The sequence below is a fragment of the Acipenser ruthenus genome, chromosome 10, assembly GCF_902713425.1.
Source record: "Acipenser ruthenus chromosome 10, fAciRut3.2 maternal haplotype, whole genome shotgun sequence".
Lineage (NCBI taxonomy): Eukaryota > Metazoa > Chordata > Actinopteri > Acipenseriformes > Acipenseridae > Acipenser > Acipenser ruthenus.
Genome location: NC_081198.1, coordinates 35,138,690 through 35,165,067, shown reverse-complemented (window position 1 = coordinate 35,165,067; position 26,378 = coordinate 35,138,690). Strand labels below are relative to the sequence as shown.

The window sequence follows — 26,378 nt, the reverse complement described above, 5'->3', positions numbered from 1 at the left end:
TGATGTAAAACCACCTTTAATTGGTCTAGTTTTACCTTAAATGATGTTGCTGGAAAATTAATATTCCAATGTCCTGAACTATAAAGCAATTGTGTGTTTGAGGTTCAAAAAATATTTTTTGTTATGGTTGATCACAAGGACAAGAGACAAACTATCCACCCACATGCTTGTTCTACAGTTCTGTATTATGTTTCAGCAGGAACAAAGGCTTTGTTCTATAATATTTCAGGTTTGTGGAATTTTTAGTATAAGTGATTCGATAAAATGTCTTTGGTAAGAATTGGGTGTATGTATACTGTACAGCGTGGGCCATAATTATATACCTTTTCATTTGCTACAGTACAGTTCAGTACCTCAGTGTTCATAAATTTGACTCAGCTATCCAATCCATAAACAGGATATTAGGGTAGCATACAAATGGATGCAGGATTGTAGTCCATCTGAATATATCAATGCGAAGGGCTGGAATGCAGTCATGGACACCAACATCAATGGGACCTTCTACTGCTGCCAAGAGGGTGAGGCAGAACAGAAGCAGGACTCGGGGATTTCTAATTTATTACCTAAGCCTATTGATTAACCACCAAATGAACTTTCTTAATAAAGGGTTAATCTGAAAGTGTGGACTGAAAACAAAATAGTTCTGCTCATGCATATATAATCATCTAGAATCCTAACAATCCACTCACCAGCTTTCACCCTGCATCTTAATAATGAGTACTCGTCTAAACACTTCATTAGCAGCTCTCCTACGCATTCAACCTGGCATTTTATTACTGACTATTAAACTTGGTGCCTCTAGAACCTCACAGTATTTTTGCAGTACCATGCATTTCTGATGATTATAGTTTACCCTGGTTTGCCATCTTTATTAATATGCTTTCTTTTTTTTTTTACCATACCTTGCTATTCTTTACAATGCTTGCCTGTGCTTTGCCATGCTTTCACGATGCTTTATTACACTCTGCTATATTTTTTTACTATGATAACATTTTATAAGAGAATAGCAGCTCGTCCTGTATTATAATGGATCTTATTTAGGCAGAAAAGCTGCTGTTGGTTCAGAGTGAGCTCTTGTATAAACTGGTTTGTCCCTGCAGTGTACAATGCCTGGATGAAGGAACATGGAGGGGCCATCGTGAACATTGTCGCTGATATGTGAAAGGGCTTTCATGTCGTAAGTGAAGCAATTGAAACAATTTGCTTCTGCTCTGTAAAACCCCCTGATTTCGTTAAACAAAATGACTTTTGAGGGGGGTTGAGTGAGGTATGAATATGAGGAATGATATTTGTGTTTTTCACATATTTGCAACCTTATTGGTCAGAAAGAAAGAGATTGTAATCCTGATTGAGGTTAAATAAAGGTTACAATAAAAAATAAAGCAGCAGCCACTGTCTGTCCACAGCCACATGGGAGCAGCCAGGGCAGCGGTAGACAACTTGACTATGATCCTGGCCATCGAGTGGGCTGCCAGCCTGGTAAGGGTCAATGCCGTGGCTCTGAGTGGGCTGCCAGCGGGGTGAGGGAAAATGCCGTGGCTCCAAGTGGGCTGCCAGCCTGGTGAGGGTCAATGCCGTGGCTCAGAGTGGGCTGCCAGCAGGGTGAGGGTCAATCCTGTGGCTCCGAGTGGGCTGCCAGCGGGGTGAGGGTCAATGCCGTGGCTCCAAGTGGGCTGCCAGCGGGGTGAGATTGAATGCCGTGGCTCCAAGTGGGCTGCCAGCGGGGTGAGGGTCAATGCCGTGGCTCAGAGTGGGCTGCCAGCAGGGTGAGGGTCAATGCCGTGACTCAGAGTGGGCTGCCAGCAGGGTGAGGGTCAATCCTGTGGCTCCGAGTGGGCTGCCAGCGGGGTGAGATTCAAAGCTGTGGCTCAGAGTGGGCTGCCAGCGGGGTGAGATTCAATGCTGTGGCTCCGAGTCAGCTGCCAGCGGGGTGAGGCTCAATGCCGTGGCTCCGGTGAGTGGAGGGGTGTTTACATTATCAAGTCTGCCAGCTGAGCCCCACTTTTGTTAGTGTGTTTGTATGGACTGGCACAAAGTTCTGCACATCTCTTGGTCCAAGATAAAAGCTAAAAAGAAACAAACAACAATGTTGCCCCCTTTTTTCTGTGCAATTTGAAATGACACTTAAAACTAAGGAGTATGGAAGATCAATAGGGGACTTCACCTGAACCCTGAAGGAGTGGCCCAGCCTGGCTAGTCTCTGCCTGGCCTTGTGGGGCATCTGACCAGTAGAGGTCGCTGAAGCATGATGATAAGATGAAAACACTCCAGCTGCTTTTCCACCCTAACCCTGCTGGAGTGTCAAGCCAGGGGCAGCACTGCCTGTGGCCCCCCCAGCCAAGATCAACAACTCATATCATTGACTCGCCAGCACTCCAGGCGGTAGTGCTTTTAGTATGTGACTGGGGACCCCTTGTTATTTTGATTACGCTGCAAGAGATTCTATTTTCAGAATAATTATATGTTCTGTAGCAGCGTCATTCAATTCAATGGGGTTAGACTCATATAATATTTGTAATAACGAATGCGTTTCAGGTACAGCAGCACATTTTAAAAAATCTGCGGAAGAAGCTGAAAGTAGAGACACTGGAAAGATGCACTGGAATTATTTATTTATTATTTATAAATTAGGCCTATGTTAAATTGAATAAGGATACAACTGGTTTTGTTGGAAACATTTTGACACTTCCCCCAGAAGATTTCAAATGATTTTATTAAATTTTTGGTTATGAATAGTTCAGTTTCATAAAAGTTGGCAATACATTTTGGGATTTTTTTTTCATATATTTGTTCCAGTTAATATGATACCACAAGTCTTTAGTCTACAGAAATTGCTGGACAAACTTAGTAACATGTTTTAGTATCCGCTAGGCCGGGCAACAGCAGTTACTTTGGGTTCGTTGCAATTGAGAAGATTTGTAATACGCAGCTCGGGGACTGTCTTGAGTTGCTTAATTCGTTGCAATTGACCCAAAGTGATAGGACTTTCAATCCTCTGTGACAGACTCATTAGACTGCACCCTGACTTCAAACCAGATCATTCCATAAACCTTTCCTGTCACTTCAGTTCTTTATTTTGGTATCAAAAAGAAAAAAAAAAGAAAAAAAATCTTTTAAAGAAAGTTATCAATTTGCTCACCGTGTTTTCATCAAGTCTGTTACTGTTTCATCATGTCAGCAGTGTCTTCAGGGTGAAAGTGTGTTACTGGCTATAAAACATGCCAATCAATGAGGGCTGCACCAAGTTTGTTTGTGAAGAAGACTTCATTGTTTTATTAACAATAATATGAAAGCCAATCACAGTGCAGTGTCCTGACAGGAACATTTTGTGGTACCTTTGTAAGCACTGCCTTCATTCGGCTGTTAACTTGTCAAGCAGTGTGTGCCTGTGCAACACAGATGTACTTCCCCACCACCATGTCATGTTCACTGGAATAGTCAAATGAAAAGAGACCAATGTGACACTGAAGGAATTGTAAAGAGACTTTAGGCTAGCAAGTAGATCTGTAAAATATATTTATTTTTTGTGGAACTCACCAGTTAATTTTTTAACTCACTATATTTATACTAAACAATTGTTAATTACCCCTCAAAAGCTTTCTTTCATGAGTAGTCGTGTATAAAAGTAATATAAGTATTTTTTTTCTACTACAAATGTGATTTAAATATAAAGAAATTAAAAAAAATACTACCGCCCGAACAGGGACTTGAACCCTGGACCCTCAGATTAAAAGTCTGATGCTCTACCGACTGAGCTATCCGGGCTCTCTGAAAATCGAGAGACGATATTATTTAACACGCAAGCAATGACCGTGGAAGATTCAGAATAAAAACGTATTACATCATATTATAAAATGAGTATTTTAAATACTCTATCCCGATTGATCAAAACAGGTCACATGGGGGTGTTGCTATTACAGCATATCATCAAGGATCGGCACTTTTTTTTTTAAAAAAAAACGGGCAAATCACTGGCAGATATCCATAGGCCACTAAAATTTAAATACAAAAACGGCAGACATATTTATCGCAGTAAATATGACCGACGAGATTTATCTAAATGTTGAACTTTTGGGAAACCGACGTGTACATGAGATGTGGAATGAATCTGAATCGGACACCAATGATTAATTAAAGCCGTAAAAAAAATCAAAAGCAAGTTACTCAAATCAATTCAAAACTCGCCATTCTGATCGCTCTGTTCCTTCTCCCTGAGCTACGGCGTTTCCCTATCCCATTTTTAAAATAAATAGTTTAAAAAATATCTCTTAAACTTTCAGCGTTTCACAAAAGATTTGGGTCCCTCTTAAAGAGAATAGACTCTCATGATTTTTCAGGTTTGTGCGTGGCTGGTGGGGTTAAATGGTCTTTAAATGTACCCTGTTGTAATTATATGCCTATTTATAAACACGTGTCTTAATATCTTGCACCTGCAATCTTCGGTCATTGTGGCGTTCTCGCAGAGAGCGAGGTATATGTGTAATGAGCGATCTGCATTGCAAAATAAAATAAACACGCATATTTCAGTGATGATACGGTGAAGCACTTGGTGCACTGTACTGCACACTCCAGACAAAAAGATGGCGCTAGTTTGTTCTGACCGCGACCGCACTCTCTGTAACAGAGAGCAACATGGGAAGGCTGTGTGTAATAGGGCGGAAGTTTTGAATTCAGTTTGGTGAAAAACAAAGGTAGAGGAGAAATATTTGCTTGTGCGTTTTATTACGCTATACAGATTTTTTTTGTAGCTGCTTTCCTAGGCAAACCCGGAGAATAGCATACTTAGGTAGGTGCTCTAGATAGACGGGCGGAATGAAAAATGGGTAAATAAATGCTATTTGTAAAAAGAAAGCTATATCTTTACAGTATTTTGCAAGTTGGCATCAACAGTACAAACCTGTGGCATATACTGTTTAAAAGAAAATGCAGTAATACGTTCTAGAAGTTAGTTGCTAACCTGGTAGTAGTTTTTGTGTGTTTTCTTTTTGTATGTATATTATTTTAACGGGACCCCTAATACAAATAATTGCACTCGAAACACAGCGTGTTCTGTGTTGCACCAGTCGCACTGTCTGCTGCTCTGAGCTGAACCCTGAGTTTTATCACACTCTGCTGGTTTATTACAGGATGGAGAAAATGCCGAATTTCCCTGAAGAGGATGAGCTTTCTGATCTAAACAACCAAGAGCTACAGGCAAGTTTATAATAAGCCACCCAGGCCGTTTATAAATATTAAATATCTGTCTGTGTTCAAGAACAGAAACAAAGTCAGCTAGTTTGTGGTGCATTGGGGTGAGATGTTTTACCCTCAGACCTATTGCACAGCATTTCCCCCGGTTCCAGGATTTAAATCGCCAGTGTATAGGTAACAAGCTCAGACGTGTCTTATTAAACTCCGATTAAAACCAGGAATTGATCAAACTGCTATTGCTTACTACAGTATATAGATATGGAAAAGAGAATACTTCCTTCTTAAAATGCATGCAAAATATTTTTTTGTCTCACAAGATAAGTGTTACCTCAAATATTATCCATTTTCTAGGAATGACAAACAACTGGTAGTGGGATATGTATTTCCCTGCCTAGCCCTCTTGGTCACTAAATATCTTGGTTTCCTTGAATAGATCATTGTAGCAGGTAGACTGCGCCTATCCCTGGTAACAGGTATAAAGTGGAGCCATCTATAGATTTTTACATATATCTAGACCACTGCTAATCCAATTGGGATGGATCTTGATAAGGACATTCTTTAGCACAAGTAAAATAAATTGGGGATCTATGGAGGCACAAGTCCATCCGGGTGTACATACATACATATGTCACACTTCCATTCTTTACATACTGTGAATGTTGGTCATGTGTGATACAGTAACTGATGTAGTTGTTTAATGATTATATCAATGTATTTCAGGGATGGAAATAAGACTCCCATTCTATAGCAGTTTGAGCCATTCCTGGTTTTACTATGATCTTAATAAGACACATCTGAACTTGTTACCTATATACTGAGGCTAATCAGGCTCGTAGTAAAACCTGGAATGTGTGAAACTGGAGTCTTATTTCCATCCCTGTATTTATATGAATATAAACTGAATACAAACAGCACGTAGTAGATTGGGATCTGAGTGCATGTGGCTTTACCGCTTTGATCCAGGACTTTGTGAAGAAGCTGACTGCTGTGGTGAACGAAGCAAAAGAAAACCTGAAGTCTGTCAAGGGTGAAATACAGAGTCTTGAGTCTGATATTCATAAAAGGTACAGCAACTTGACAGTTCTGTCAGATAACCATAGTACCTGCTTCCGCTAACATAGATTCTCTTTTACTTTTCAAGTTCAGAAAAGCAATCTAAACGGTTACTAAAATGTCACTTTTCACTTTGAAAGTGCCTTGGCTAAGACTGCTTCGAACACGTAAAAAGTACTGTTTATATTGTACAAGACTCTTGCATCCTAGATAATGTTTAAAAACCATGTGTCCATTTAAGTATCCCTGCCTGTGTGATTGTCAGCACTGCAGATCGGGAGAAGCTGTTACCCCTGGTTGCTCAGACAATTGGTCTACGAGAAGCTTTGTGTGAGCTAGAGAAGACGAGGGCACAGCAACAGACAGTCTCGCGCGAGCTGGAGAGGGGCTCCACACAGTGCAGGTACCGTCCAGCTTTCCTATCAAAAGCATGTTCATATAATTGTGGACTTTATCTCATAAAAGTACAAATAAATACACATTTTAATCAAAGGATGTGAATTATTGTACAGTGAAACTGTGTATTAGTTGTACCTAATACATATCCTATCCCCCGCATTGAGTATATCATTGTGAACCAGAATAACTAGCCCTAACATTTAGTTCATGGCTGAACCCTAAGCTGAGTGAACTACACAGGAGCGTGGCCTTGTTTAAATGTGACCCGGTATATACACACCCTGAAACCTCTCATCTGATGCTCCAGCTCAGAGGAGGCTAGTCAGCAGAGGGTCCTGGTCCTGGAGGAGGAAATGCAGAGGGAGCTGGCATTGCTGCAGGAGAGGGAGGCTTCTTTGGCCAAGAACAAGGAGAATATTGACCGGCTCACCACGAAGACGAAGAGGGAGCTTACTGAGGCACAGACACAGAGTCGGGCAGGTAAGTAGTAGACTGCTGGGATATTTGTTTTTATATTTCATGCAGTTTGTCACATTGTAGTCAGTAGGTACTTGTAATAGTACAGGTTGTACAAATACATATAGTGATAGCACATTTACTAACCATAGCAGGGTATTTGTTATATATACTGTAACTACACTGAAGCTGCAACAAGAGATCACTATAACATTTTGTTAAACTAGTGTTTCTATGCTTTTATTATGGGAACAATGACTTCAAGAAGTTACAGAAAAGAGCACCTAAGCTAATCCCAGAACTTAATGACATGAGCTATGAGTAAAGGTTAAAATAGTTACATTTCTTCAGCCTAGAAAAATTGATTGAAAGAGGGGACTTCATTGAAGGGTATAAAATCATAGATGGTATAAATAGTTAACCCAAGACACTACTTCAAATTCAGCACACAATAGAACAAGAGGGCATAAATGCAAGCTGAGTATAAGTAATTTTAGAAAGAATGAAAGGAAGGTAGGAAGCACTTTTTTTTTTTACACAGCTATAAATGCATGGAATAGCCTTGAAAAAATGTAAGGGTACCCTTTTTCACCTGCTACCTGCATTATTATGGTCTTATAAGTGTGTCCAGATAATGAAAGAACTTAAGTTTTAAAATACTGACTACATACTTGGTACATGACTGTCTTCTTTGATTCTCTATCAAGATCAATAGTATTGTACTAGAAAAATCTAAACTTTTTTAGGATTACTACCAAAACCTCAAACCATTTGAGTAACTGACTTCATATTTGTAGCTTTACATAAACTGTATGTTAAATGTGTTGGAGATCATGACATTGACCTCTGACCTTATTTAGCTGCCTAATTAAGTATTCCTGTAACAATGAAGCATTTCACTGGTACAGATTGTTTCCCCAGTTTTGCCATATGACCAGGAGTAGAGAACATTTAATACATTCATTTCTCATTCATTCAAGTTGTGAGGGAGGTCCAGAAATACACACACAATGAACACACACAAACATCAAACTTTTTTTTCCTCTCTCTTTGTTTCAAGTGGAGACGGAGCTGCTGCAGTTGAAAAGGGCCACCTCTGAGACTGGTTCATGCCAGTCAGTGCAGGAGAAGGAGGATCAGCTGCTGGATGAGTTTGTGGTTCGTCGGGGGATCCTGCAGGAGCTGAGGCAAGCGGCAAGCAAACCACTGGGTGTCGGGTCTAACATATCACAAGCACGGCCGTAAGGACTGGGAGTGAAAAACACAACTTCTTGTTCAAGCAGGAATCTATTAGATATAGAGAGCACCTTTTCTGCAGTACCTGGGTTCTGCGCTGTGAAGTTAACTGTCCCTTGAAGCTTTCAGTATTCCACTCTGCTAGGCGTGAGTTTAATGTGTAAGGGGAAATTTTCCAACTGTTTAAACCATGTAAAGCAACGATGTCAAAACAGTTTTGATTTGCTTCTTAAAACAAAGTTGCTTTAGTAGTTGCCAGAAAAAGTTGCATAAATATTATTTTGTATGGATTTGTATACAGAAAATAAAACATAACAGCTGTCGCCATAACCTACATTTTCAGTATGTGTTTTGCAATATATGTCCACGCAGTTTAACCAAAGTTTGGTCAGGCAATTATAAAAATATACCCCGGCCAATCTTTCTCTTACTGTACAATACCTAGATGTAACTGATGCATTTGTACATGGTCTTTTAAAATGTCTTTTGTAATGAAATAACTAACATAAATAAAACAAGTTATTTTTATTTTTTATACAAATAACAATTATTGCATACATACAGTAAGTGTAATGAAATTCGTTTTTGTACAAAATGTGCAATTTACAGAACTTGAAGCTTTACCAAGAACAAAACATGTTCATAGACATTTATTTTGATATTCATGCACTAGAATTATGAAGACAGCTAAGTGTCAGATCAGAGTACATGTACACTAATAACGTGTCCATGACTGGAAGGTGCTCAGGGCTCGCAGTACAATAGCTCTGGGAGCACTTATCCCTTCAACTGCGTTCCACTGCTTGAACTCCATTCTGGAAATGATTACTGTTGAAAAAAAAATGCATCACACACCTGGTCACATCCCTAGCTAATTCAGAACCATACTGTACATGACAAGACCTTCTGTAAGTTCAGCACTGGACCACACTGCATCCTTGAAAGGCTAATACATGTTGTAAAAAGCAAGTAGTGCTGTTTATATGACAAGTGAGCCACATTAAACCACAAATTCATACTGCAAACAGGGAGAAGCACATGATGGAAGAATGTGCTATTAACAGAACCTTATTGTAACCAACTTCAGTGCATTGAGCTTGTCGTCTGGCTGCCCCTATTCTCTCATGTCAGTCTGTGCTATCACATGATTTCATCAGATCTGTCTGATTTCTGTTGAAGCAGATATAAAGTAACTGCTAAGGTTCGTCTCAATAGACACAGCTGTTCAGACTGTTTCAAAAACCAAACCATGCTTGCCTGCGTGTTAAAGCAGGTATAGCTAAACTGATGGGAACTGCTTGCCCAACACCTTGCAATCTAGCTTTAGTTTTGAGAATAAACTGAGATTTGAGTGCTGAAAACCTTGTGTGACCAGATGATCACATGGATTTGGTTATTAAAATATTTTTTTATAAAAAAAAAAAATAAAAAAAAAATTATAATGAATACAAATCCCCCCCAAAAATCATTGATCCTCCTATTATTCAAATTATATTCAAGTTATTATGAACCGGTTTTCACCATCCTTTACATTTCCCTGAGTCAATCAACTTCCATCCCCACATGCATTAATAAGACAATGGTTGTTGACTGACATTGCTGCCTAACATGTCCACAATTTAAGATTTAGTTGCTCTACACTGTTTACCAACAGAATCGGCAGTTTGTTGCTGTTGTTTTAAGATGCCATTTGCTTTTTTTTTTTTAATAATCATCAATGACGGCTGAGTTGGACCCAATAAAGCTAGTTTTGACATTTTCATAGCACAATCTTTTAAGTTGTTAAATTGTGGGGGCTAAACATTTTTATTAACTATTGCTATACAGGTAAAATATACACTCTATATAATATGTTATATGGTTGCTAGAAACAGCCATTCATTTGTGAGCTTATGCTACATGATGCAAATTCTTGTATACAAAAATATACAGTACATGTTCAATACCCTTCATACACACAAACAAAGAGTCAAAACACATGGTTTACTCTAGTGCATCTCAGTCAGATGAGATGAGCTCACAAGACACCACAGCATTAGTCATAGTTTCACATGCTTAGAAGCACACACACTGGACATGACAACTAGCCAGCCAAAGAATAATCTTGGGAGTAACCACAGGAAAAAGTCATGTGAAGTTATTGGGCACAGTAAGGTATGCTTAAAATGTTTAACAATTCTATATTTCCAAGGTTAGCGCTAATCTTGGACTACTTATGCTACTTTAGGTAAGTCTGTGAAGACACCCCTAAATTAGATTTAAAAATAAATAAATATAAAACTTAATATCATTCAACAACATATTATGTATTCTTCAGTAATAATTGCATAACGGAACAAACTCACATACACCTCCCAAAATAATCTCAGTTGCTGGTAACCATTGGCACAATTTCATCAGTCTCAGTTTACAATGAGTTTAAAAACTTTTTACAAAAGAAAAATGTTACATATTTTACTAGTTATTTTGAAGCGTTTCTATCTTTCTTAAAGATTGTATCCGGAGACCAATTTAATAAACCAGGTCGCACATTGCTAAAATTTCTATGGAAAAAAAAGAAAATTGAAAGAAAAGAAAATATGTATTTTTAAATCAGGTAAGATTAGCTGAATTGATTCCTGCAAAATCATTGAAATGTAGTTTTTTTCTATGGTATTGTGTATTAGCATTACTTTTTAAGGGCAAGTGCTGTGATCATCCTTTAGCATTCAGGACTCGAGCCAGATTCATGCCCTCATTAAACATAACCCCACACCCACCCCCACACCAAGTAGAGGACCCTCTGGCCAGAAGACTCAACTACCAATGAAACACACCTCACTTTCAAACTGATTCCATATGATCCATCTGCCTGGTGTTGATGGCTGAAGTGTAATGCTGGCTCCAGGGATCAGCTTATTTTGCCTCCCTAGCGCATCAGCACACACAATGGCTGCAATGCTGGCTCCGGGGATCAACCACAGTGCGGTCTCCCCAGCGCATCAGCATGACAACCGTCTGGATTGAGCCAAGTAAATATATATATATACAAGCCTGTTGTTATCACTACTGGACCTGGCAGCCATCAATTCCTTCATTTTGTACAAGGCAGGAGAGATTTAATCTTGAAGCTAACCACAGTGCTTCAGCAGAAACATTTCGATCAGAAAGCTGCAGGCTGCAGCAGCTCAACCTGGATTCTGTGCTGCAAGTGACAAACACGCAAGATAAATAATATGTTCCTTTCATTTTAGATTAAAAACTACTTTTGTTTTTACAGTTTTATATGTGCATATACCTGTTTACTCACAAGTTTTTTTTAATGTTTATTTTATTGTAGTTTTTCATTTTTTGAAGTAGTGCTTTATATGTGGCAAGTTAGAAAACTCTTATGTTTAATTGTTCATTTAAATACGGCATTTCGGCTGTGCAGATGCTTGATATGATGTGCTTGAATAAAACTTTTGAGTTGTATCCGATGGTTTGTCTTTCATTTTAATATTGATGGTGTTTAAAATGTACAGGCGGTTGTAGGTATGAGTTTAACCACGGCGGTTCTTATGTTGAAGTAGTCCATAAATGTACATTGTGTGTGTGTGTTGTGGTTGTTGGGGGGTGTATATGTTTTGTACAGCCTTTCTGCTGGATATTACATCAGAAAAACAGGATCTTAACTGCTGAAACCTTGTGGGCCACAAGCACGATTCCTGCTCCAGTTTACATGGGTTTTTACAGCTATTTTTATCGTGAGAAAACGATTGACCCTGCCCTTAAAGTCGCGCTGCCAAAAGGACGTCCTTTTGCTATTTCATGATGTATTCGTGTGACAACGTCACACAGTCATGACTGTCATGAGGGGCTGATTCTTACAGATTTATCTCATTGTTTTGGGAAAGGGGTAAGTTTTCAGCTCCACCTTTTTGCAAAAAAAGAAAAAAATAAAAAAATATACAGTTCCTTGGTTATGTGAGTTGTAAGATGGGCATATGTTTCTATATGATGCAAGAGGTCTCAAGAGTGTTGATATCTAACAGCAGCTTCCTTGGGGAAAGGCTGTCCATGTCCATTACGTCAACTGCAGAAAAATAAACAACATTAAAGATTTAAGTGCCAGTTATAAGCTGGTTGCCATGATCCATATCTCATAACAAATACCCATTTGTAGTTTCACCATTTACCAATAAGCCACAACTTTAGCAGATTAAAATGTATTTAGGAATATCCGTACCAAGGCGAGCTTACAGATAACGTGAAATCAGCAACCAACACAACCAAGCTAAAACTAGCTTTTTATCCTTTGTGCACTTTGTACTGGTTAAAATCCTTTGAAGTAACTGCAATCTATTAAAAATGAGAGTAAAGAGCATTACAATAATACAAAAGTGTGTGTCTGTGTGCCGTACTCACTGTACCTTGTGGACCTGCGGGGGGAGTTCCTCTTCAGTGCCTTCCTCGGGCACAGTTTCGTGGTGTCGCCCCGCCTGCACCTCCTCTGCCCAGCCGCCCATGGGGAGGCGTGAGAACCTGGGTGTGGCCCGCGGACCCCCGCTCACTGCGTCTGGAGAAAAGGAGGAACACAACAGTCACATTTACATGGGGCTTTTCACACCGCATCTCATCTGAAAGGGCAGTCTAAGGAAAAATTATAAACAATAATACAACATAGTAGCTTAATTTAAAAGTATTTCTATGTTTATTAGGTTATAATATTAATATTTATTTTGTTTACATATCAGACACATTAAAGTGTTCTGTGAGATGGAACATAAAATGTAAGTCTGAAGCCCCCCCTCATCCCTGTACCTGTGGTGCCCCCATGTCGGCGCTGCCCGGAGCTATGTAGCACAGCCTGCTCCTGGTAGGGGTGCTGTCTTGCGGAGGCAGAGGGGAAGGTGGCGGAGCGGGGCAGGCCGTAGGGGACCTCGCTCTCCTCAGGGACAATCTCGCTGCTATCATCGCTTTCCTGCCGGTGCCACGTGTGCCTGGCTGGCTCCGCCTGCGAATGCTGCTTGTGGAGCTGCAGAGACAGAGCCACAGCTTCATGTGGTAACTTCATGGTGATTTTTTTAGCGACTGGTGTTAGCACTGTGCTAAAGAATCATGAACTGTAGTTCAATCAGAAAGTGTGCTATTATTTTCCAGTGTATAATGTGTGTTAGGTAAGCCGGCTGCATCTGTACCTCGTGCATGTAGAGTGCGTGGATGCTCATCTCAGTGGAGGCGTACTCTGATAGCACCATGCTGGACAGCTGCCCTTCCCACGCACTGCTGCCAGAGCTGGCTGTTCGGGCGTCAGTGCTGCAACAGCAAAGGAGGAGATATAAAAGCAAGGCAAAAACAGACTGGATTTGTAATGCAGAGTCAAAGCACTTGGCCCAAGTCTACACACCAGTTTTATCCAAAGCCCCAGCCCTTGACTGCATAATGAAGACAAATATATTGTTTGACTTATCAGGAGCTCCTCAGAGACAGACAGACCCCCAGTGCTCCAGCCATTCACGTAGTACAGTCAGATCAATATACATTGGGCCAGTTTGTTAAAACTTCCACAGGTGAACTTATTTTAATTACTGTAGTTATTTATGCATTTATATTTTGCCTTTAACAAAAGTTACACTAATTTAAATAACTTTTTCAACACTGCAAACCTCTAGAAAGGTCTAGAAAAAACAACTCCACTCACTCAGGTTCATGCAGGTCTGTTTATGTTGGACAGAGGTTAGTTTTCTTATTACTGGATTCACCATCCCCTAGCCAACACAGACACACACACATTAGCTCTCTTACCCAGAGCCCGCCATGCCCCTGGCCCCGGTCAGCCCTGTGCCATCGCTGCGGGGCGGCTGAGTGGAGGTGTAGCTCCCGCGGAGGTGCTGGCTGGTGCTGAGTGGGGAGAGGGAGCGCAGGGCTGAGGCCACTTCACTGCCGCCGGCACTGGAGATGTGAGGAGCCACGTGACCCTCCCGACCGAACTGGAACGAGCCCATCGAGGGTGGCCCCACCAGGAGGTTAGCAATCAGACTGTGGGGCTGAAAAACACAGGACAGGACACCTCTCTTGTCAAACATCTCATCCAAATGTCTGTTAAGGGAAATGTAAACACAAGTCAACTAAGTTTTTAGGTTTCATTTTTTATGTTTCACTTCATCAGGGGAGTTTAAAACTCAATAGCTGAGTGACACTGAACAAGTCTGATATGGTACCATAAAACTAAATTTTTACACATAGTAGGGTCTATTTTATTAATCACAAAAATGGTGGATATTAATAACGCTATCCTATCTAACAAATACCTCTTTCTGTATTTTGTTTTGGTATTTAGTGATGTTTACAAAGTCAATAAATCTTTTGTTTACCTTAAGCAAAGCCAAATATAATACTTACCACAAACTAGATTACTGGCAAAGCAGGAGACAGACAGGTTGGATAGTTTTCTCCGATTTGGTGTCATTTAGACAGACAAGGAGTCGGATTAACAAATTGGACAGACATGAGACAGGCGACAGACAAACAAACACACAGTAAGCCTGGTTACCTCTGATTCCGACTGGATGGACTGGATGGATGTGAAGAGATGGTTCTCAGGCAGCGCCCCCTGCTGCCCGCTGGAGGCCTCGCGCTGCACCTTTCCCTTGAGCTGGCTGATAAAGTGTGTGCTCTCGCGGGGGGGCTGCCAGCGTGGGTTGGTGATGGCGAAGTGCATCAGAGACAGCTCTGTCTTCCCGTCCTCTGCCTGCTGGTAAATCGAGGCCTCTGTCTTCCCAGCCGACATCCACTGTCAAGAAATACAGCAACATTAGGGGTATCCGCCGGGATAACAGCAACAGTTCGTTTACCATTTAGTTTCTGCTTTAACCATTACTACAGTAAAAACAAAATGAGATTTACTACTTATGTATCCATAACTACCGGTATTAAACAGTAAACTAAATACTAAAATAGTTAAATGACAAATGTTTCAACAACAACTAACTGTCATTGAATTTATTAAGTTTCTTTTAGTGTGCTACTTATTCCCTTTAAGGTGTTTTGAGACTTTTGAAGCGAGAAGCTAGTAGTTAGAAGACAGGCCAGGTGTAAATTTGCCAATTTTACTGCAAGACCACAATCAGACAGGCCATTGTTTTGAGTTTGCTGTGTGTTTGTAAATTAGTTATAAATTACAGAATAATCTCATTCTGGGGTGTATTCACTTGACCTAAACAGTTGCGTATCTTCATACCACCACATTTCAGATAACTAATATAAGGTAATACAGTTTGCGTCCTGGCTTATGAAAATCAAACAGTGTCTGGGAGTCCCTTAAGCTCATTTCAATTATTGTGGTATTTAGATCCAGCACTTTTCATATGAGTTGAATAGAACGCGTTGTGTCTTTGAAGGAATAGCGAAACACTTTAAAAGGAGTATAGCTGATCAGGTGAATGTAGACAATGCACCCGTGTGTAGTTAGCGTGTGCTGCCTCCTCACCGCGGGGTGACCATGCTGCCGGACGTCCATCTGTGCGAAGGAGCAGGTGTCCCCAGCGCCCACCACCTCCACAGTGAAGTTGCGGAAGAAGTCGATGATCTCAAGGGCTTTACGGCGCAGACAGAAGATGAGGATGAAGGGAGTGATCACCGGGCTCAGCAGCTCCTCCAGGATGAACACCTGCAAACAAACAGACACAGACAACATCAGATTACAGACTGAACACAGTACATGGCAGGGATGCTAAGAATTTTCCATTAACCTTTAACCATTGTCAGAAATGTGCATGTCAGCTGTAGTGTTTATACAATAGGAGGTGTACAATGCAAGTTTATTTATTCAATATTTATTGAATAATCATTTCCAGAAAGACAAACGTTGCACACATGTAATCTTGCACAAAGTAATGTGGTAGTATATCATTAAAAAAGAAGCTACCTAATGCAGGGCTTCTCATGTTGACTTTTTTGATTAGTTACAAAAAATCCCAATGTCTTAAAGTTTAAACATGTATAAGGGTTTCACACTTAAGTTTAAACATTTAAGAAATTAAAAGAATCTAACATTCCTATTACTTTGTAACATAGGTAACAGCTTCCACTTATGAGGTTCAAACCTTGCTCAGGTCACATGTGAAATTAGTTTGGTGGTCGATACCTTTAAAACAACGAAAAACCATCATTCATAGGCCAGCCCAACAAGGTTTGAACATTCAGAAATCCACTGATCTTTTTCTAAGGTCACAAATGTATGATGTACAGTCAGTGCCTCCAAAAAGTATTCCGATTATTTTTGTTTAATGCAAAGTTAAATACCCAGTTATTTAACAGCTAATATTAAAGAAGACCAATACAATAGATTATTCAGTTATGTTTTTATATTGTAAAAACAAATGATTCTGAGTGTCTATATAGTTTTTGGTGCTCCTTGCATCTAAAGAGAAAGCTTTGGTAAGCATGTACGGTTTTAGGGCTTCACTCACTGCTTTGTACTGGAAGAGCTGTGAGAACTCGTCCCGAGTCTCGTAGCGATGAGCGTTCCCCTGCCAGTGGTCTGGCATGTAGTGGATATGGGCCAGGATCACCTTCAGCAGCTGCTCCGGGCAAAACACCATATGCTTGTCTGGGATAAAAGACCTGCAATGGACAAACAGAAAGAATAGGCTTCAGCAGCAAAAGGCTTGTCCAAATGCCTATTTAAAATATACACGTCTGCTGCAAAATGTTCCAGTGCTAGTCCAGAGATGGAAAAGAAAACCCATATTGCCAAAGCGTTTACTCCATAGTCTTTAATTAACTTCTATTTTTTTGAAAGGAGGAAAATCCACACTAATGTATTTACCAAGCACCACTGATTATTTTAATAACTAAATATAACAATGTTATTGTAACAAATAATTATTTAACTTGAGCGCTGACACTTTTCTAATTGATTTAGTTTCCTACAAGTTTGAACTATAATTTATGAAATTTATGTTTTAGAAGTAATGGCTGATACGGAAAAGTGTTTCATGGATTCAAAGCCAGGCTTTAAAATACTTACTTTTCAGTTTTATTCATTAGTTGACTTAACATTTAAACAACAACAACAAAAATCTTACAATTAGAAAAACGCAAATAAAACATCATTACTGAATCATTTCTTGATGTGCTATTTCCCCCTGCTCGACAGCACCCCCTGCCTCTCACCTGCAGATGGTGACGCAGACCCCCAGCAGGGTGATGGTGGTCAGCACGTGCTCCACAGCCAGCACGTCCTCGTCGTATATGGTCAGGGAGATGAGCACTGCCAGGATGGATCCCGCGAAGAAGGCCACGTTCTTGGCCACCACGGTCAGCAGCGGGGACATGAAGCAGTTCATGTACTTGGAGGAGGCCTTGTAGCCCTTGCTGAGGCGTGACATGAGCTCATGGTCCAGCTCGTTGAAGTGGCGCAGGTAGCAGCGGCCGTACAGGGACCAGCAGCGCGCGCCCAGGCTGCCGGGCTCCCGCTTGATCACCTCGGTGTAGCTGAAGAAGGCATAGAGGATCTGCCAGATCAGGATGATGGGGCACAGCAGCAGGTTGGCCACTCCGATCCACAGGATGCGAGTGCTGAGCCTGCCCGCCAGCTCCAGCCGGTTGCCGCCCCGCTTGTACTCGGGCTTCAAGCTCCACTCGTTTTCAAAGAGGGAGCCTGGCCCCCAGAAGAAGATGAGCTCAAAGTTGTACTTGAGCCCCCGGGTGTAGAAGACTGCATTGCCCAGCAGGGGGTTGTGGTAGCGGATGGGCAGCAGTGACTTGTTGACCATGGCCACCATGTAGTTCTTGAAGCGCAGGATGCGGTGGTAGATGTCCAGCTCGCTCAGCTCCTTCTTGTGGATGCACATCTGGTGCTCTTTCTGGATCTCGATGATCCTCGCCTGCACCTCTTGCCATGTGAAATAGGGCAGGTCAGCCTGCACCGTGAACCATACAGAACAACCTTTCATTACAATGTTTCATGTTAAAAAAATTACTTTTTTATTTTTTTACAGGGTTGCTTTAAAGTTTGACGGCTCCCAATCAACAAAGATGTACAGGGAAAATGCTGTACGGAACACTTAAGAGAGAAATCTCTGTTACAAAAAAAAAGTCAGTTACATTTAACAGCTTAAATATAATTTATTCTAATAACATGATTTTAAATTATTGTTATTTAGCTTTTGGGAAAAGTGTGAATTTCAGTGGTTTCAGTCAGTGTGATGCCAGCAGGCACCATTACAGCTTCCCCTCACAGCTCTCTGCTCACACCTATCCAGACCTAAACACCCCTGCAATCCAGTCCTGGGCTTCTATGAAACACATGTCAATGTTGTAGATTCTAACCCCCCAAAGATGAAAGACATGAGATAGGGAGTTAGGGAATTCCTGTTTTGAGCACCTCCTGCTTTTTGCATTGTTCTTCTTAGATGTGAATCTCCATATTTTAACCAATCCATTAGCATTAAATCTGAGTAACTTCAGATCCAGTCAAAGTGCAAACTAGAACAAACTTGTGCGCATCACTTACCATGGGTATCCTCAGTGCATTAATGTAAAAGGAGCGGATCTCCCAATAGCAGCAAATGTTATAGATGAATTTGATAAGGCGATGCAACCAGAACACTCCAGCTATTATCATGATGAATATGACAAAGACATTGTCATGGATTCTGGAACAAACATGAAAACATGTTGAAGTCAAATAAAGCTCTCAATATATTTTTTGTATTGTCTTGAAACACTGAAGCACAACAGTTTCATTTAGACGGTTGTAATGGATTGTCTAATTTCAAACATCACACATCTCATTCATTCCTTAAACAAGTGCAGATTAAACAGTATCACAATTGAAAGCTACCTGGCACTGCAGACGTTAGCCGGAAGGAATGCATCTGGAAGAGTCACTTTCATTGTTTCGTGTTCATGGTGGATGTGGCTCACCAACTTGTTGGCAAAAAGAATGTCATAGTCAACGCAGTTCGCCAGGAACACAGTAAAGGCTACCACAAACACCAATTGCCTACAAAGATAAAAAGAAAATGTGCTTTTGTAAATAAAATTAGTTTTAAACAAAGCATACAAATAAAGTAGTCTAAGATTAGTGCTGATCATGGTCTGTGAAACCAGCCGTGTAACTCCTGAACACTATTAGCTTCATAATGGTCGGTAACAAACAGGCACAGTTACAGATTTTTATATGAATAATTTCCCAAAAGACCACCCACTGACTATTAACAAATCTGTTATTTAATAGATCTGTTAGCGTATATTCACGTGATCTGCCTCGGCAAACAAACACACTTTTAGTTATTGCATAGTGGTGGTTAAGAATTACAAATCGGATTCCTTCTGACTTCATTTCCTGCACGTTCTCTAAACCGAGCCTAGGTCAGCCTTCAGGGAAACAGTTTACTTCGGAGACCCTTTCAATGCATGATTTTAGCTTGGAGAGAAAAAAAAAGTGTTACTAAAAATATTTGACTCAGGACAGATCAAAAGAATTCAATAAAAGGATACTCACACAAGCTCAAAGATCTCCCCCAGAAGCATGCAGGTGAAGCCATTTTTCTGGTGCAGGTTATAGACGTAGGCGATAACAGTTAAAGAAAAATAAGAACAAAATGTTCTGCACATCTGTACTGGTTATGTGCTATTTTCCTTTTCCAAATGTCATTTTATTTATTTTTTTGCAGTTTTACAGCATGGATTGAGGCACCACTCCAGTGTCTACATTCCAGAAGGACTAAAGCTCTGATGGACAATCAGCTGCTTTAACACATAAACTGCACTTTGAAAACATCACCTCTGCCCTAAAATCCCTTTGCCTCTCAACAAATAATGCTCAGTATTCAGCAGCCAAGATATAAAAGGGCAATGACCAATCCCTGACCGAACATCCTTACAAATGCCTCATTATCTGAACCATAAGAAATGGTTTTCCTTGACCCTTGAGCAGTTAAAAAAGTACCTTCAAGGATTCGCCCAATGTGAGTTACTAGGTCATTCCTCAAGAGTGGTTTCAAAAGTATATAAATCAGTATTACTGTATGAATGAAACTACTGAACAAGAAACTGACTCTCTATACACAGATCAGTAAATAAAGAAACTACTCTGGAGTTCCCCTCATAGGCTGACATTAGTAATCAGTGACCCTCACAGTGAAAGCACAACCATTCTAACCATCAGCGCCCTGTTTATTTCCCGTCAGCAATAATCCTTGCTAAAACGCTTTGGTTCTGATTAACTAAGATCCTAAGACAAAGAAAAGCGTGCATTACTTTTCTGAAAATATATTAAGCTCACAAAATGGTTATCAACAGCAAAGGTGCATATCGCATATTAAACTACAACGGTGCCTTTAAACAGAAATGCAGACAACTTCGCGTTTTTCTTAGATTGTATCCCCAAGTTGCTTCTTGCTAATTTTGTAACTTTCAATGCGCTTTTTTTCCTCCTCTTTGTCAAACTACACTTTTGAGAAAATAGCTTTTAAAATAGCCTCCCCAGTTAGAACATATTGGGGTCTAGTATATTGGGAGGCTGTGTGGTCCAGTGGTTAAAGACAAGGGTTTGTAACCAGGAGATCCTGGTTCAAATCCCACCTCAGCCACTGACTCATTGTGTGACCCTGAGCAAGTCCCTTAACCTCCTTGTGCTCCGTCTTTCGGGTGAGACGTAATTGTAAGTGACTCTGCAGCTGATGCATAGCTCACACACCCTAGTCTCTGTAAGTCACCTTGGATAAAGGCATCTGCTTAATAAACAAATAATAATAATAATAATAATAGCCACTCTTGAACTCTTTAATAATCCCTTTGATATTTTCCCCCAGGGGTGATTTCCTGACCCTCTCATTAACATCACTACACAAAATAAAGAACAAATATGATCAAGCAACTTTAGAAGCTTTAGGGCGAGAGTAATAAAATACTTTTATTTAGCTTTTATTTACCATTATATAGATGACTTAAATGCACAGCAAATTCCATTACTGGTTGTGATGGACATATGTGATCATTGTATTGGGTTAGTGTATTTTTTCACCACATCACCCATTTCTTATTGCAGCAGGAAGGCCAAAAGGATATTCTTTGGAAGAAGAGGTCCAGGTTTTCTATGTGATGCCACTGAGCTGTATGGAAAGAAACAATTTAAAGAGAGAATTAGCAAGAACCCTGCAACAGCAATACAATATCTTTTTGAAGACTTCTGTGGTGATGGGTTTGATCATCAAAAAGAATTGGGCTTGCTATTCGTTTGATACAGAGGACTAGTCCAGTGCAACATTCTTTTACATAGCCCTGCAGTAACACTAAAATAAGCAATTTCTTACACTTGGCGCCTTCCGGGACATGGACCAGCATGTCATCTCCCCCTGGTGGAGAGTCATTGTAGGACGCCTCCAACCTCTGGTACTCAGTGTCAAAGTGGGCCATTTTACTCTATCATTCTGCATCAGGCGTCAGAAAAGTCAGGTATCTGTGATGGGAAATACAGAATCAGTCATAGGGGACAATGTATATGTTCTGCAGCAGGTAGTAGAAAATGCTTGCCCAAGACCCAAAAATTGCTAACCAAGTTTTAATCTATTTTATCATTTATTTCCCCACCTTTTTTCCTATTCAATATGAAATGGCCAATTCAAATGTTGGCTGACTGATGCACCCACTTTCCATTCAGATCACCTGGGTTCCTACTATCAAGACAATTGCCTCCTTTCACCCGCGCCTAACCTAAGAAAGAAACGTTGCCAAGATATTGAACCCTGTAAGTCAGAGGAAGTCCAAAAAATAGTGGTACTTGCTGCTTCCTTACTAAAACGCAGTGCTGTCATTTGTTAAAGGCAAGCATGCAACATCCCCCAGCAGTTGCTGCCGACATTCTCTGTCTGGTGTGAAGACTTGCCCATACATTGTACCGAGAAAGAAAACGTGCCTATTCGGGTCTAACATTCTAACTGCGTTTAAAAAGTAAGCAGCAGGCTGTTTGAAGCAAGGTTGCTGTGCTAATCATACCTGTAGTATTTTTTTAAAATGTTATTTGTCTAAGGACGTGTTTTTTTTTTTTTTTCGCTTGCGGTGTGCAGTAGTTCGTTTAAATTAGGTTTATTTTCTTTTCTCTCCATACTAGTCCGGTATGTATTGGCCCCTAAAAGAGAGGTGTTCTGCGGTGACCCATCAATTTCCCGATTTCCACGAAAACAGAGATTGCTACCAATACTGACAACGGCTGAAACAGAATTGGGAATGGAGTTACGACAAGATAACTTTGACACCACCTGAGCAGACCCTATGCTATGCTGTGGTAAAAAGACCGCTTAATTTAAACTGTACAGGATAGCAAAACTTTCTAGTTTAGTGGCTAACTCTGTCATCAAGAATAATAACAATAACACCTCAACACTTTCTGCCCTGGATTAGAAACTTGAATTAACCAGTTCTTGACGTATTGAATCAATTAAGTAGTTATACCTTAAACCTACATGCAACCGCCGAGGACCTGGTAGTATACAATATCACCCTCACCCTCTCTTAACTGGAGTCCCCCAAGGGTCAGTCTTGGGTCCTCTCCTGTTCTCTCTCTACACCCGCTCCCTGGACCCCCTCATCGCATCCTATGGTTTCTCATACCATTTCTATGCTGATGATGCTCAGATTTTCCTCTCCTTCCCCACCTCTGACTCCACCATCTCCTCCCGTATCTCTACCTGTCTGTCTGCTATTTCCTCCTGGATGCACTCGCATCACCTCAAACTCAACCTCTCTAAATCTGACCTCCTTTTCTTTCCCTCCCCCTCCCCCTCCCCCTCCTCTGATCTCTCTATCTCTGTTCCTCTGGAATCTACCACACTCTCTCCCTCTTCCTCCGCTAAGAACCTCAGAGTCACCCTGGACCCATGCCTCTCTTATTCCCAGCACATCTCCACTCTGGCACGCACTTGCCGATTCTCCCTGAGCAACATCCGAAGAATCCGACCCTTCCTCACCAACTACGCTACCCAGCTCCTGGTCCAGGCCCTGGTACTCTCCCGCCTAGACTACTGCAACTCCCTCCTGGCTGGCCTCCCTGCGTCCGCCACCCGTCCGCTCCAGCTCATCCAGAACTCTGCTGCCTGCCTGGTGTTCTCTCTGCCTCGCTTCGCCCACGCTACTCCACTACTCCGCTCGCTCCACTGGCTCCCGATCACCGTTCGCATCCAGTTCAAGACTCTTGTACTAGCCTACAGATGCCTTGACCAGACTGCACCCAGCTACCTCTAGACCCTCATCTCTCCCTACACCCCCACTCAACATCTCCGCTCTGCCTGCACTAGAAGACTGGCTCTACCTCCGCTACGCTCCCCTGCCTCCAGAGCCCACTCCTTCTCCACCCTTGCTCCGCAGTGGTGGAATGACCTTCCTACAGGTGTCAGGACTGCCCAGTCCCTGACCACATTCCGGCGCCTCCTTAAGACTCACCTCTTCAAACAGCACCTGTAGAACTCCTCTGTTTGTATCCTGGGACACTATCACCCTTCATTTAAATGTGCTTTATTTTGCTCTTATAGCCTCCTATTTTACTGCATTTAATCCTGTACTTCAGAATACTGAAATCTGCCAAGTGTTTAACCTGTAGTATTTTGTATTTAATCATATCCTGATGTAACTATCACTATTTAATCATATCCTGATGTAACTATCACTATTATCTGCTGTATTATTGAATTGTGTTTTGTCACACTTGTACTTTGCTTGAACAAAAGTTATTGTATTTCTTGCTCTTATTGTATTACTTGTATTGTAACACTTGAAATGTATTTGCTTACAATTGTAAGTCGCCCTGGATAAGGGCGTCTGCTAAGAAATAAATAAATAAATAAATAAATAAATGATCAACAACGTATAGTTCTGACTGTCCAAACACTAGTGCAGTTCTTGCAACATTTTTAAATGTCAGGCCAGTTTTAACATAGTTGGGGTTTTTTTAAGACGGATGCACGCCTGCATCAAGAACGTACATTCGGTTTGTGTGTTCTTTCGCGTAAATCCAAGGTAAACATTGTAAAGCCCCGGCTACTCAGTCGCAAGCTTCTGATTGGCTCGATTTGTAAACCACCCGCAGTGCAAAAACTGTAGTAAATACAGTCTGCAGATAACATTCGAAGCACATTTCGTGGTCTGTTTTTAATTGTGGATTTGGATATTTTATAATGTTAAGAACGCATATCAACAACACCTGTTACCAAGGACAAGGAAATACAAATACCATGTCTAGTGCCAAATTCGACATATGGTCTCATCAAGGCCCTATTTATACAGCATAAGAGGTAGCAGTTTTCGCATGGGAAGGGTTTTTTTTTCTTCCATTTTCACATACGGACGAGTCTTACAATAATATAACGATAGATAATTTGATAGGTCTGACTCGCCTTACCTCCATCCCTGTCAATTTACACACCCTCTATAGCAGGTCCCTGTCAATTTGCACACCCTCTAAAATTAAGCTTCTGAAAAAAGGAAAACAAACATGTTATATCCAAAATACAAGATTGTACAGTATATTGGGAACGTTCGTCATGTATATAAATAATATAATAACCTTTGTAGTATAGTATTTGTCTAGTTTACCGATATATTATTATTTTGTAAATTAGTAAAAGTGTATTATTGGTTGCTTTATACCCAGTTATCGGGTTTAAACACAGTTCTTATAATATATATATATATTTAAAAAAACACATTACCTATCATTGTCTGTCTTTCTTAAAATAGCAATACAACAGTACAAAGAGGAGTGTGTATTTTGTATACTGTACTGTTTTCAACAAAAAATACGCAGCAACAAGAACAATTAATTACTTTGCGATTTTAAAAAAAAAACATTTTGATAATACTCACGTTTTCAAACCCCTCACTTCATGGGTATTTACGAGAACTAGTATTTGTGGTAATTTCACTGAGACAAAATATCCTCCGTTTTTTTTTTTTTTTTTTTTTTTTAATTCTTCAAATCATACCGTCAGTTTTGGTTTCATTTCCGAATAGCTCAGGACCCTGACAGCCACTGTCCTGATAAGCAGTCCGAAATACCAATCAGAGTGCTGTCCTTGAAGACTGTTACAAAGATGACCAATCAGATTCCTTAGGGGGTTGGATTTGTATAAAGGATAGCGAATGCAGTCAGTAGAGCGCGACACTCAACATGTTCTATATATTTCCAGACCAGCAAAGCGCCACAATTGTGTAACTATAGGCGTCATTCTAACTTTCTTTACAGTAGATGTTATTACTAACAAATGGTTTTGGTTGATTGTCCTAAAAAAATAAGCCAGATGATGACGCACAGTACAGGCGCACACAGGATATACTGTTATGCAAGCTAGCTGCACAAATGTGGTTTTATTTAAGTCCTACAGCAGTTAGCTGAAGAGAATATGTATACTGTATGTGTTGAAAGTAGAACAATGATAGGCCTCACTTGAGACGTTTCAAAAACACACGCTACTGGGCTTACTATACGACAATGTTTAGAGGGAATGTTGTAATTGTTCTAGTTAATAAAAAATGCATGCTCAAGATTTCAGCCCCAGGTCTTTTTTGTGGTAGTCTTGCATATCTATGAAGCTTTGCTGTAGTTTATTATTATTATTATTATTATTATTATTATTATTATTATTATTATTTATTTCTTAGCAGACGCCCTTATCCAGGGCGACTTACAATCGCAAGCAAATACAAATACATTCAAGTGTTACAATACAAGTCATGCAATAAGAGCAAGAAATACAATAATTTTTTTTTCAAGTGTGACAAACCACAATTCAATAATACAGCAGATAATAGTGAAAGTTACATCAGGATATGATTAAATAGTGATAGTTACATCAGGATATGATTAAGTACAAAATACTACAGGTTAAACACTTGGCAGATTACAATATTCTGAAGTACAGGATTAAATGCAGTAAAATAGGGGGCAGATAAGAGCAAAATAAAGCACATTTAAATGAAGGGTTTTTAAACTTTCGACATTTCAAATAGGTAAAAAGCCATTCGAATTGCAGTAATAGGAGAACTTGGTTTGTAAAAGTAAGCAATGTAGTAAACTATAA

At 40.4% G+C, this 26,378-nt stretch overlaps 2 protein-coding genes and 1 non-coding gene across 5 annotated transcripts; 1 reads left to right on the top strand and 2 right to left on the bottom strand.

The window, feature by feature from the left end:
* Positions 1 to 3,692: 3,692 nt before the first annotated feature.
* On the bottom strand, positions 3,693 to 3,765 carry trnak-uuu (transfer RNA lysine (anticodon UUU)). Its single transcript has one exon. It is a non-coding gene; the product is annotated as a tRNA-Lys (tRNA).
* Positions 3,766 to 4,575: 810 nt separating this feature from the next.
* On the top strand, positions 4,576 to 8,867 carry LOC117404017 (uncharacterized). Of its 2 annotated transcripts, none has more exons than XM_059032090.1 (6): positions 4,576 to 4,691; positions 5,127 to 5,193; positions 6,154 to 6,254; positions 6,509 to 6,646; positions 6,950 to 7,122; positions 8,159 to 8,867. In XM_059032090.1, exons 2-6 carry the CDS (start codon positions 5,128 to 5,130, stop codon positions 8,341 to 8,343), a joined length of 663 nt encoding a protein of 220 aa, XP_058888073.1. In that variant the 5' UTR covers positions 4,576 to 4,691; position 5,127; the 3' UTR covers positions 8,344 to 8,867. The 2 variants fall into 2 exon arrangements, with proteins under 2 accessions (XP_058888073.1, XP_033862522.2); XM_034006631.3 differs by having other exon boundaries at positions 4,606 to 4,786.
* Positions 8,868 to 9,732: 865 nt separating this feature from the next.
* On the bottom strand, positions 9,733 to 25,314 carry LOC117402849 (autophagy-related protein 9A-like). 2 transcript variants are annotated; one of them, XM_034004433.3, is made up of 16 exons: positions 25,165 to 25,314; positions 24,701 to 24,773; positions 21,621 to 21,766; positions 21,376 to 21,419; positions 19,808 to 19,872; positions 19,145 to 19,306; positions 18,815 to 18,956; positions 17,473 to 18,221; positions 16,767 to 16,920; positions 15,785 to 15,964; positions 14,849 to 15,088; positions 14,101 to 14,342; positions 13,494 to 13,611; positions 13,117 to 13,330; positions 12,726 to 12,871; positions 9,733 to 12,388 (listed from the first exon to the last, which is right to left on the bottom strand). In XM_034004433.3, the coding sequence occupies exons 3-16, from the start codon at positions 21,721 to 21,723 to the stop codon at positions 12,380 to 12,382; spliced, it is 2,568 nt and encodes an 855-aa protein (XP_033860324.1). In that variant the 5' UTR covers positions 21,724 to 21,766; positions 24,701 to 24,773; positions 25,165 to 25,314; the 3' UTR covers positions 9,733 to 12,379. The 2 variants fall into 2 exon arrangements, with proteins under 2 accessions (XP_033860324.1, XP_033860330.1); XM_034004439.3 differs by lacking the exon at positions 24,701 to 24,773.
* Positions 25,315 to 26,378: the final 1,064 nt, after the last annotated feature.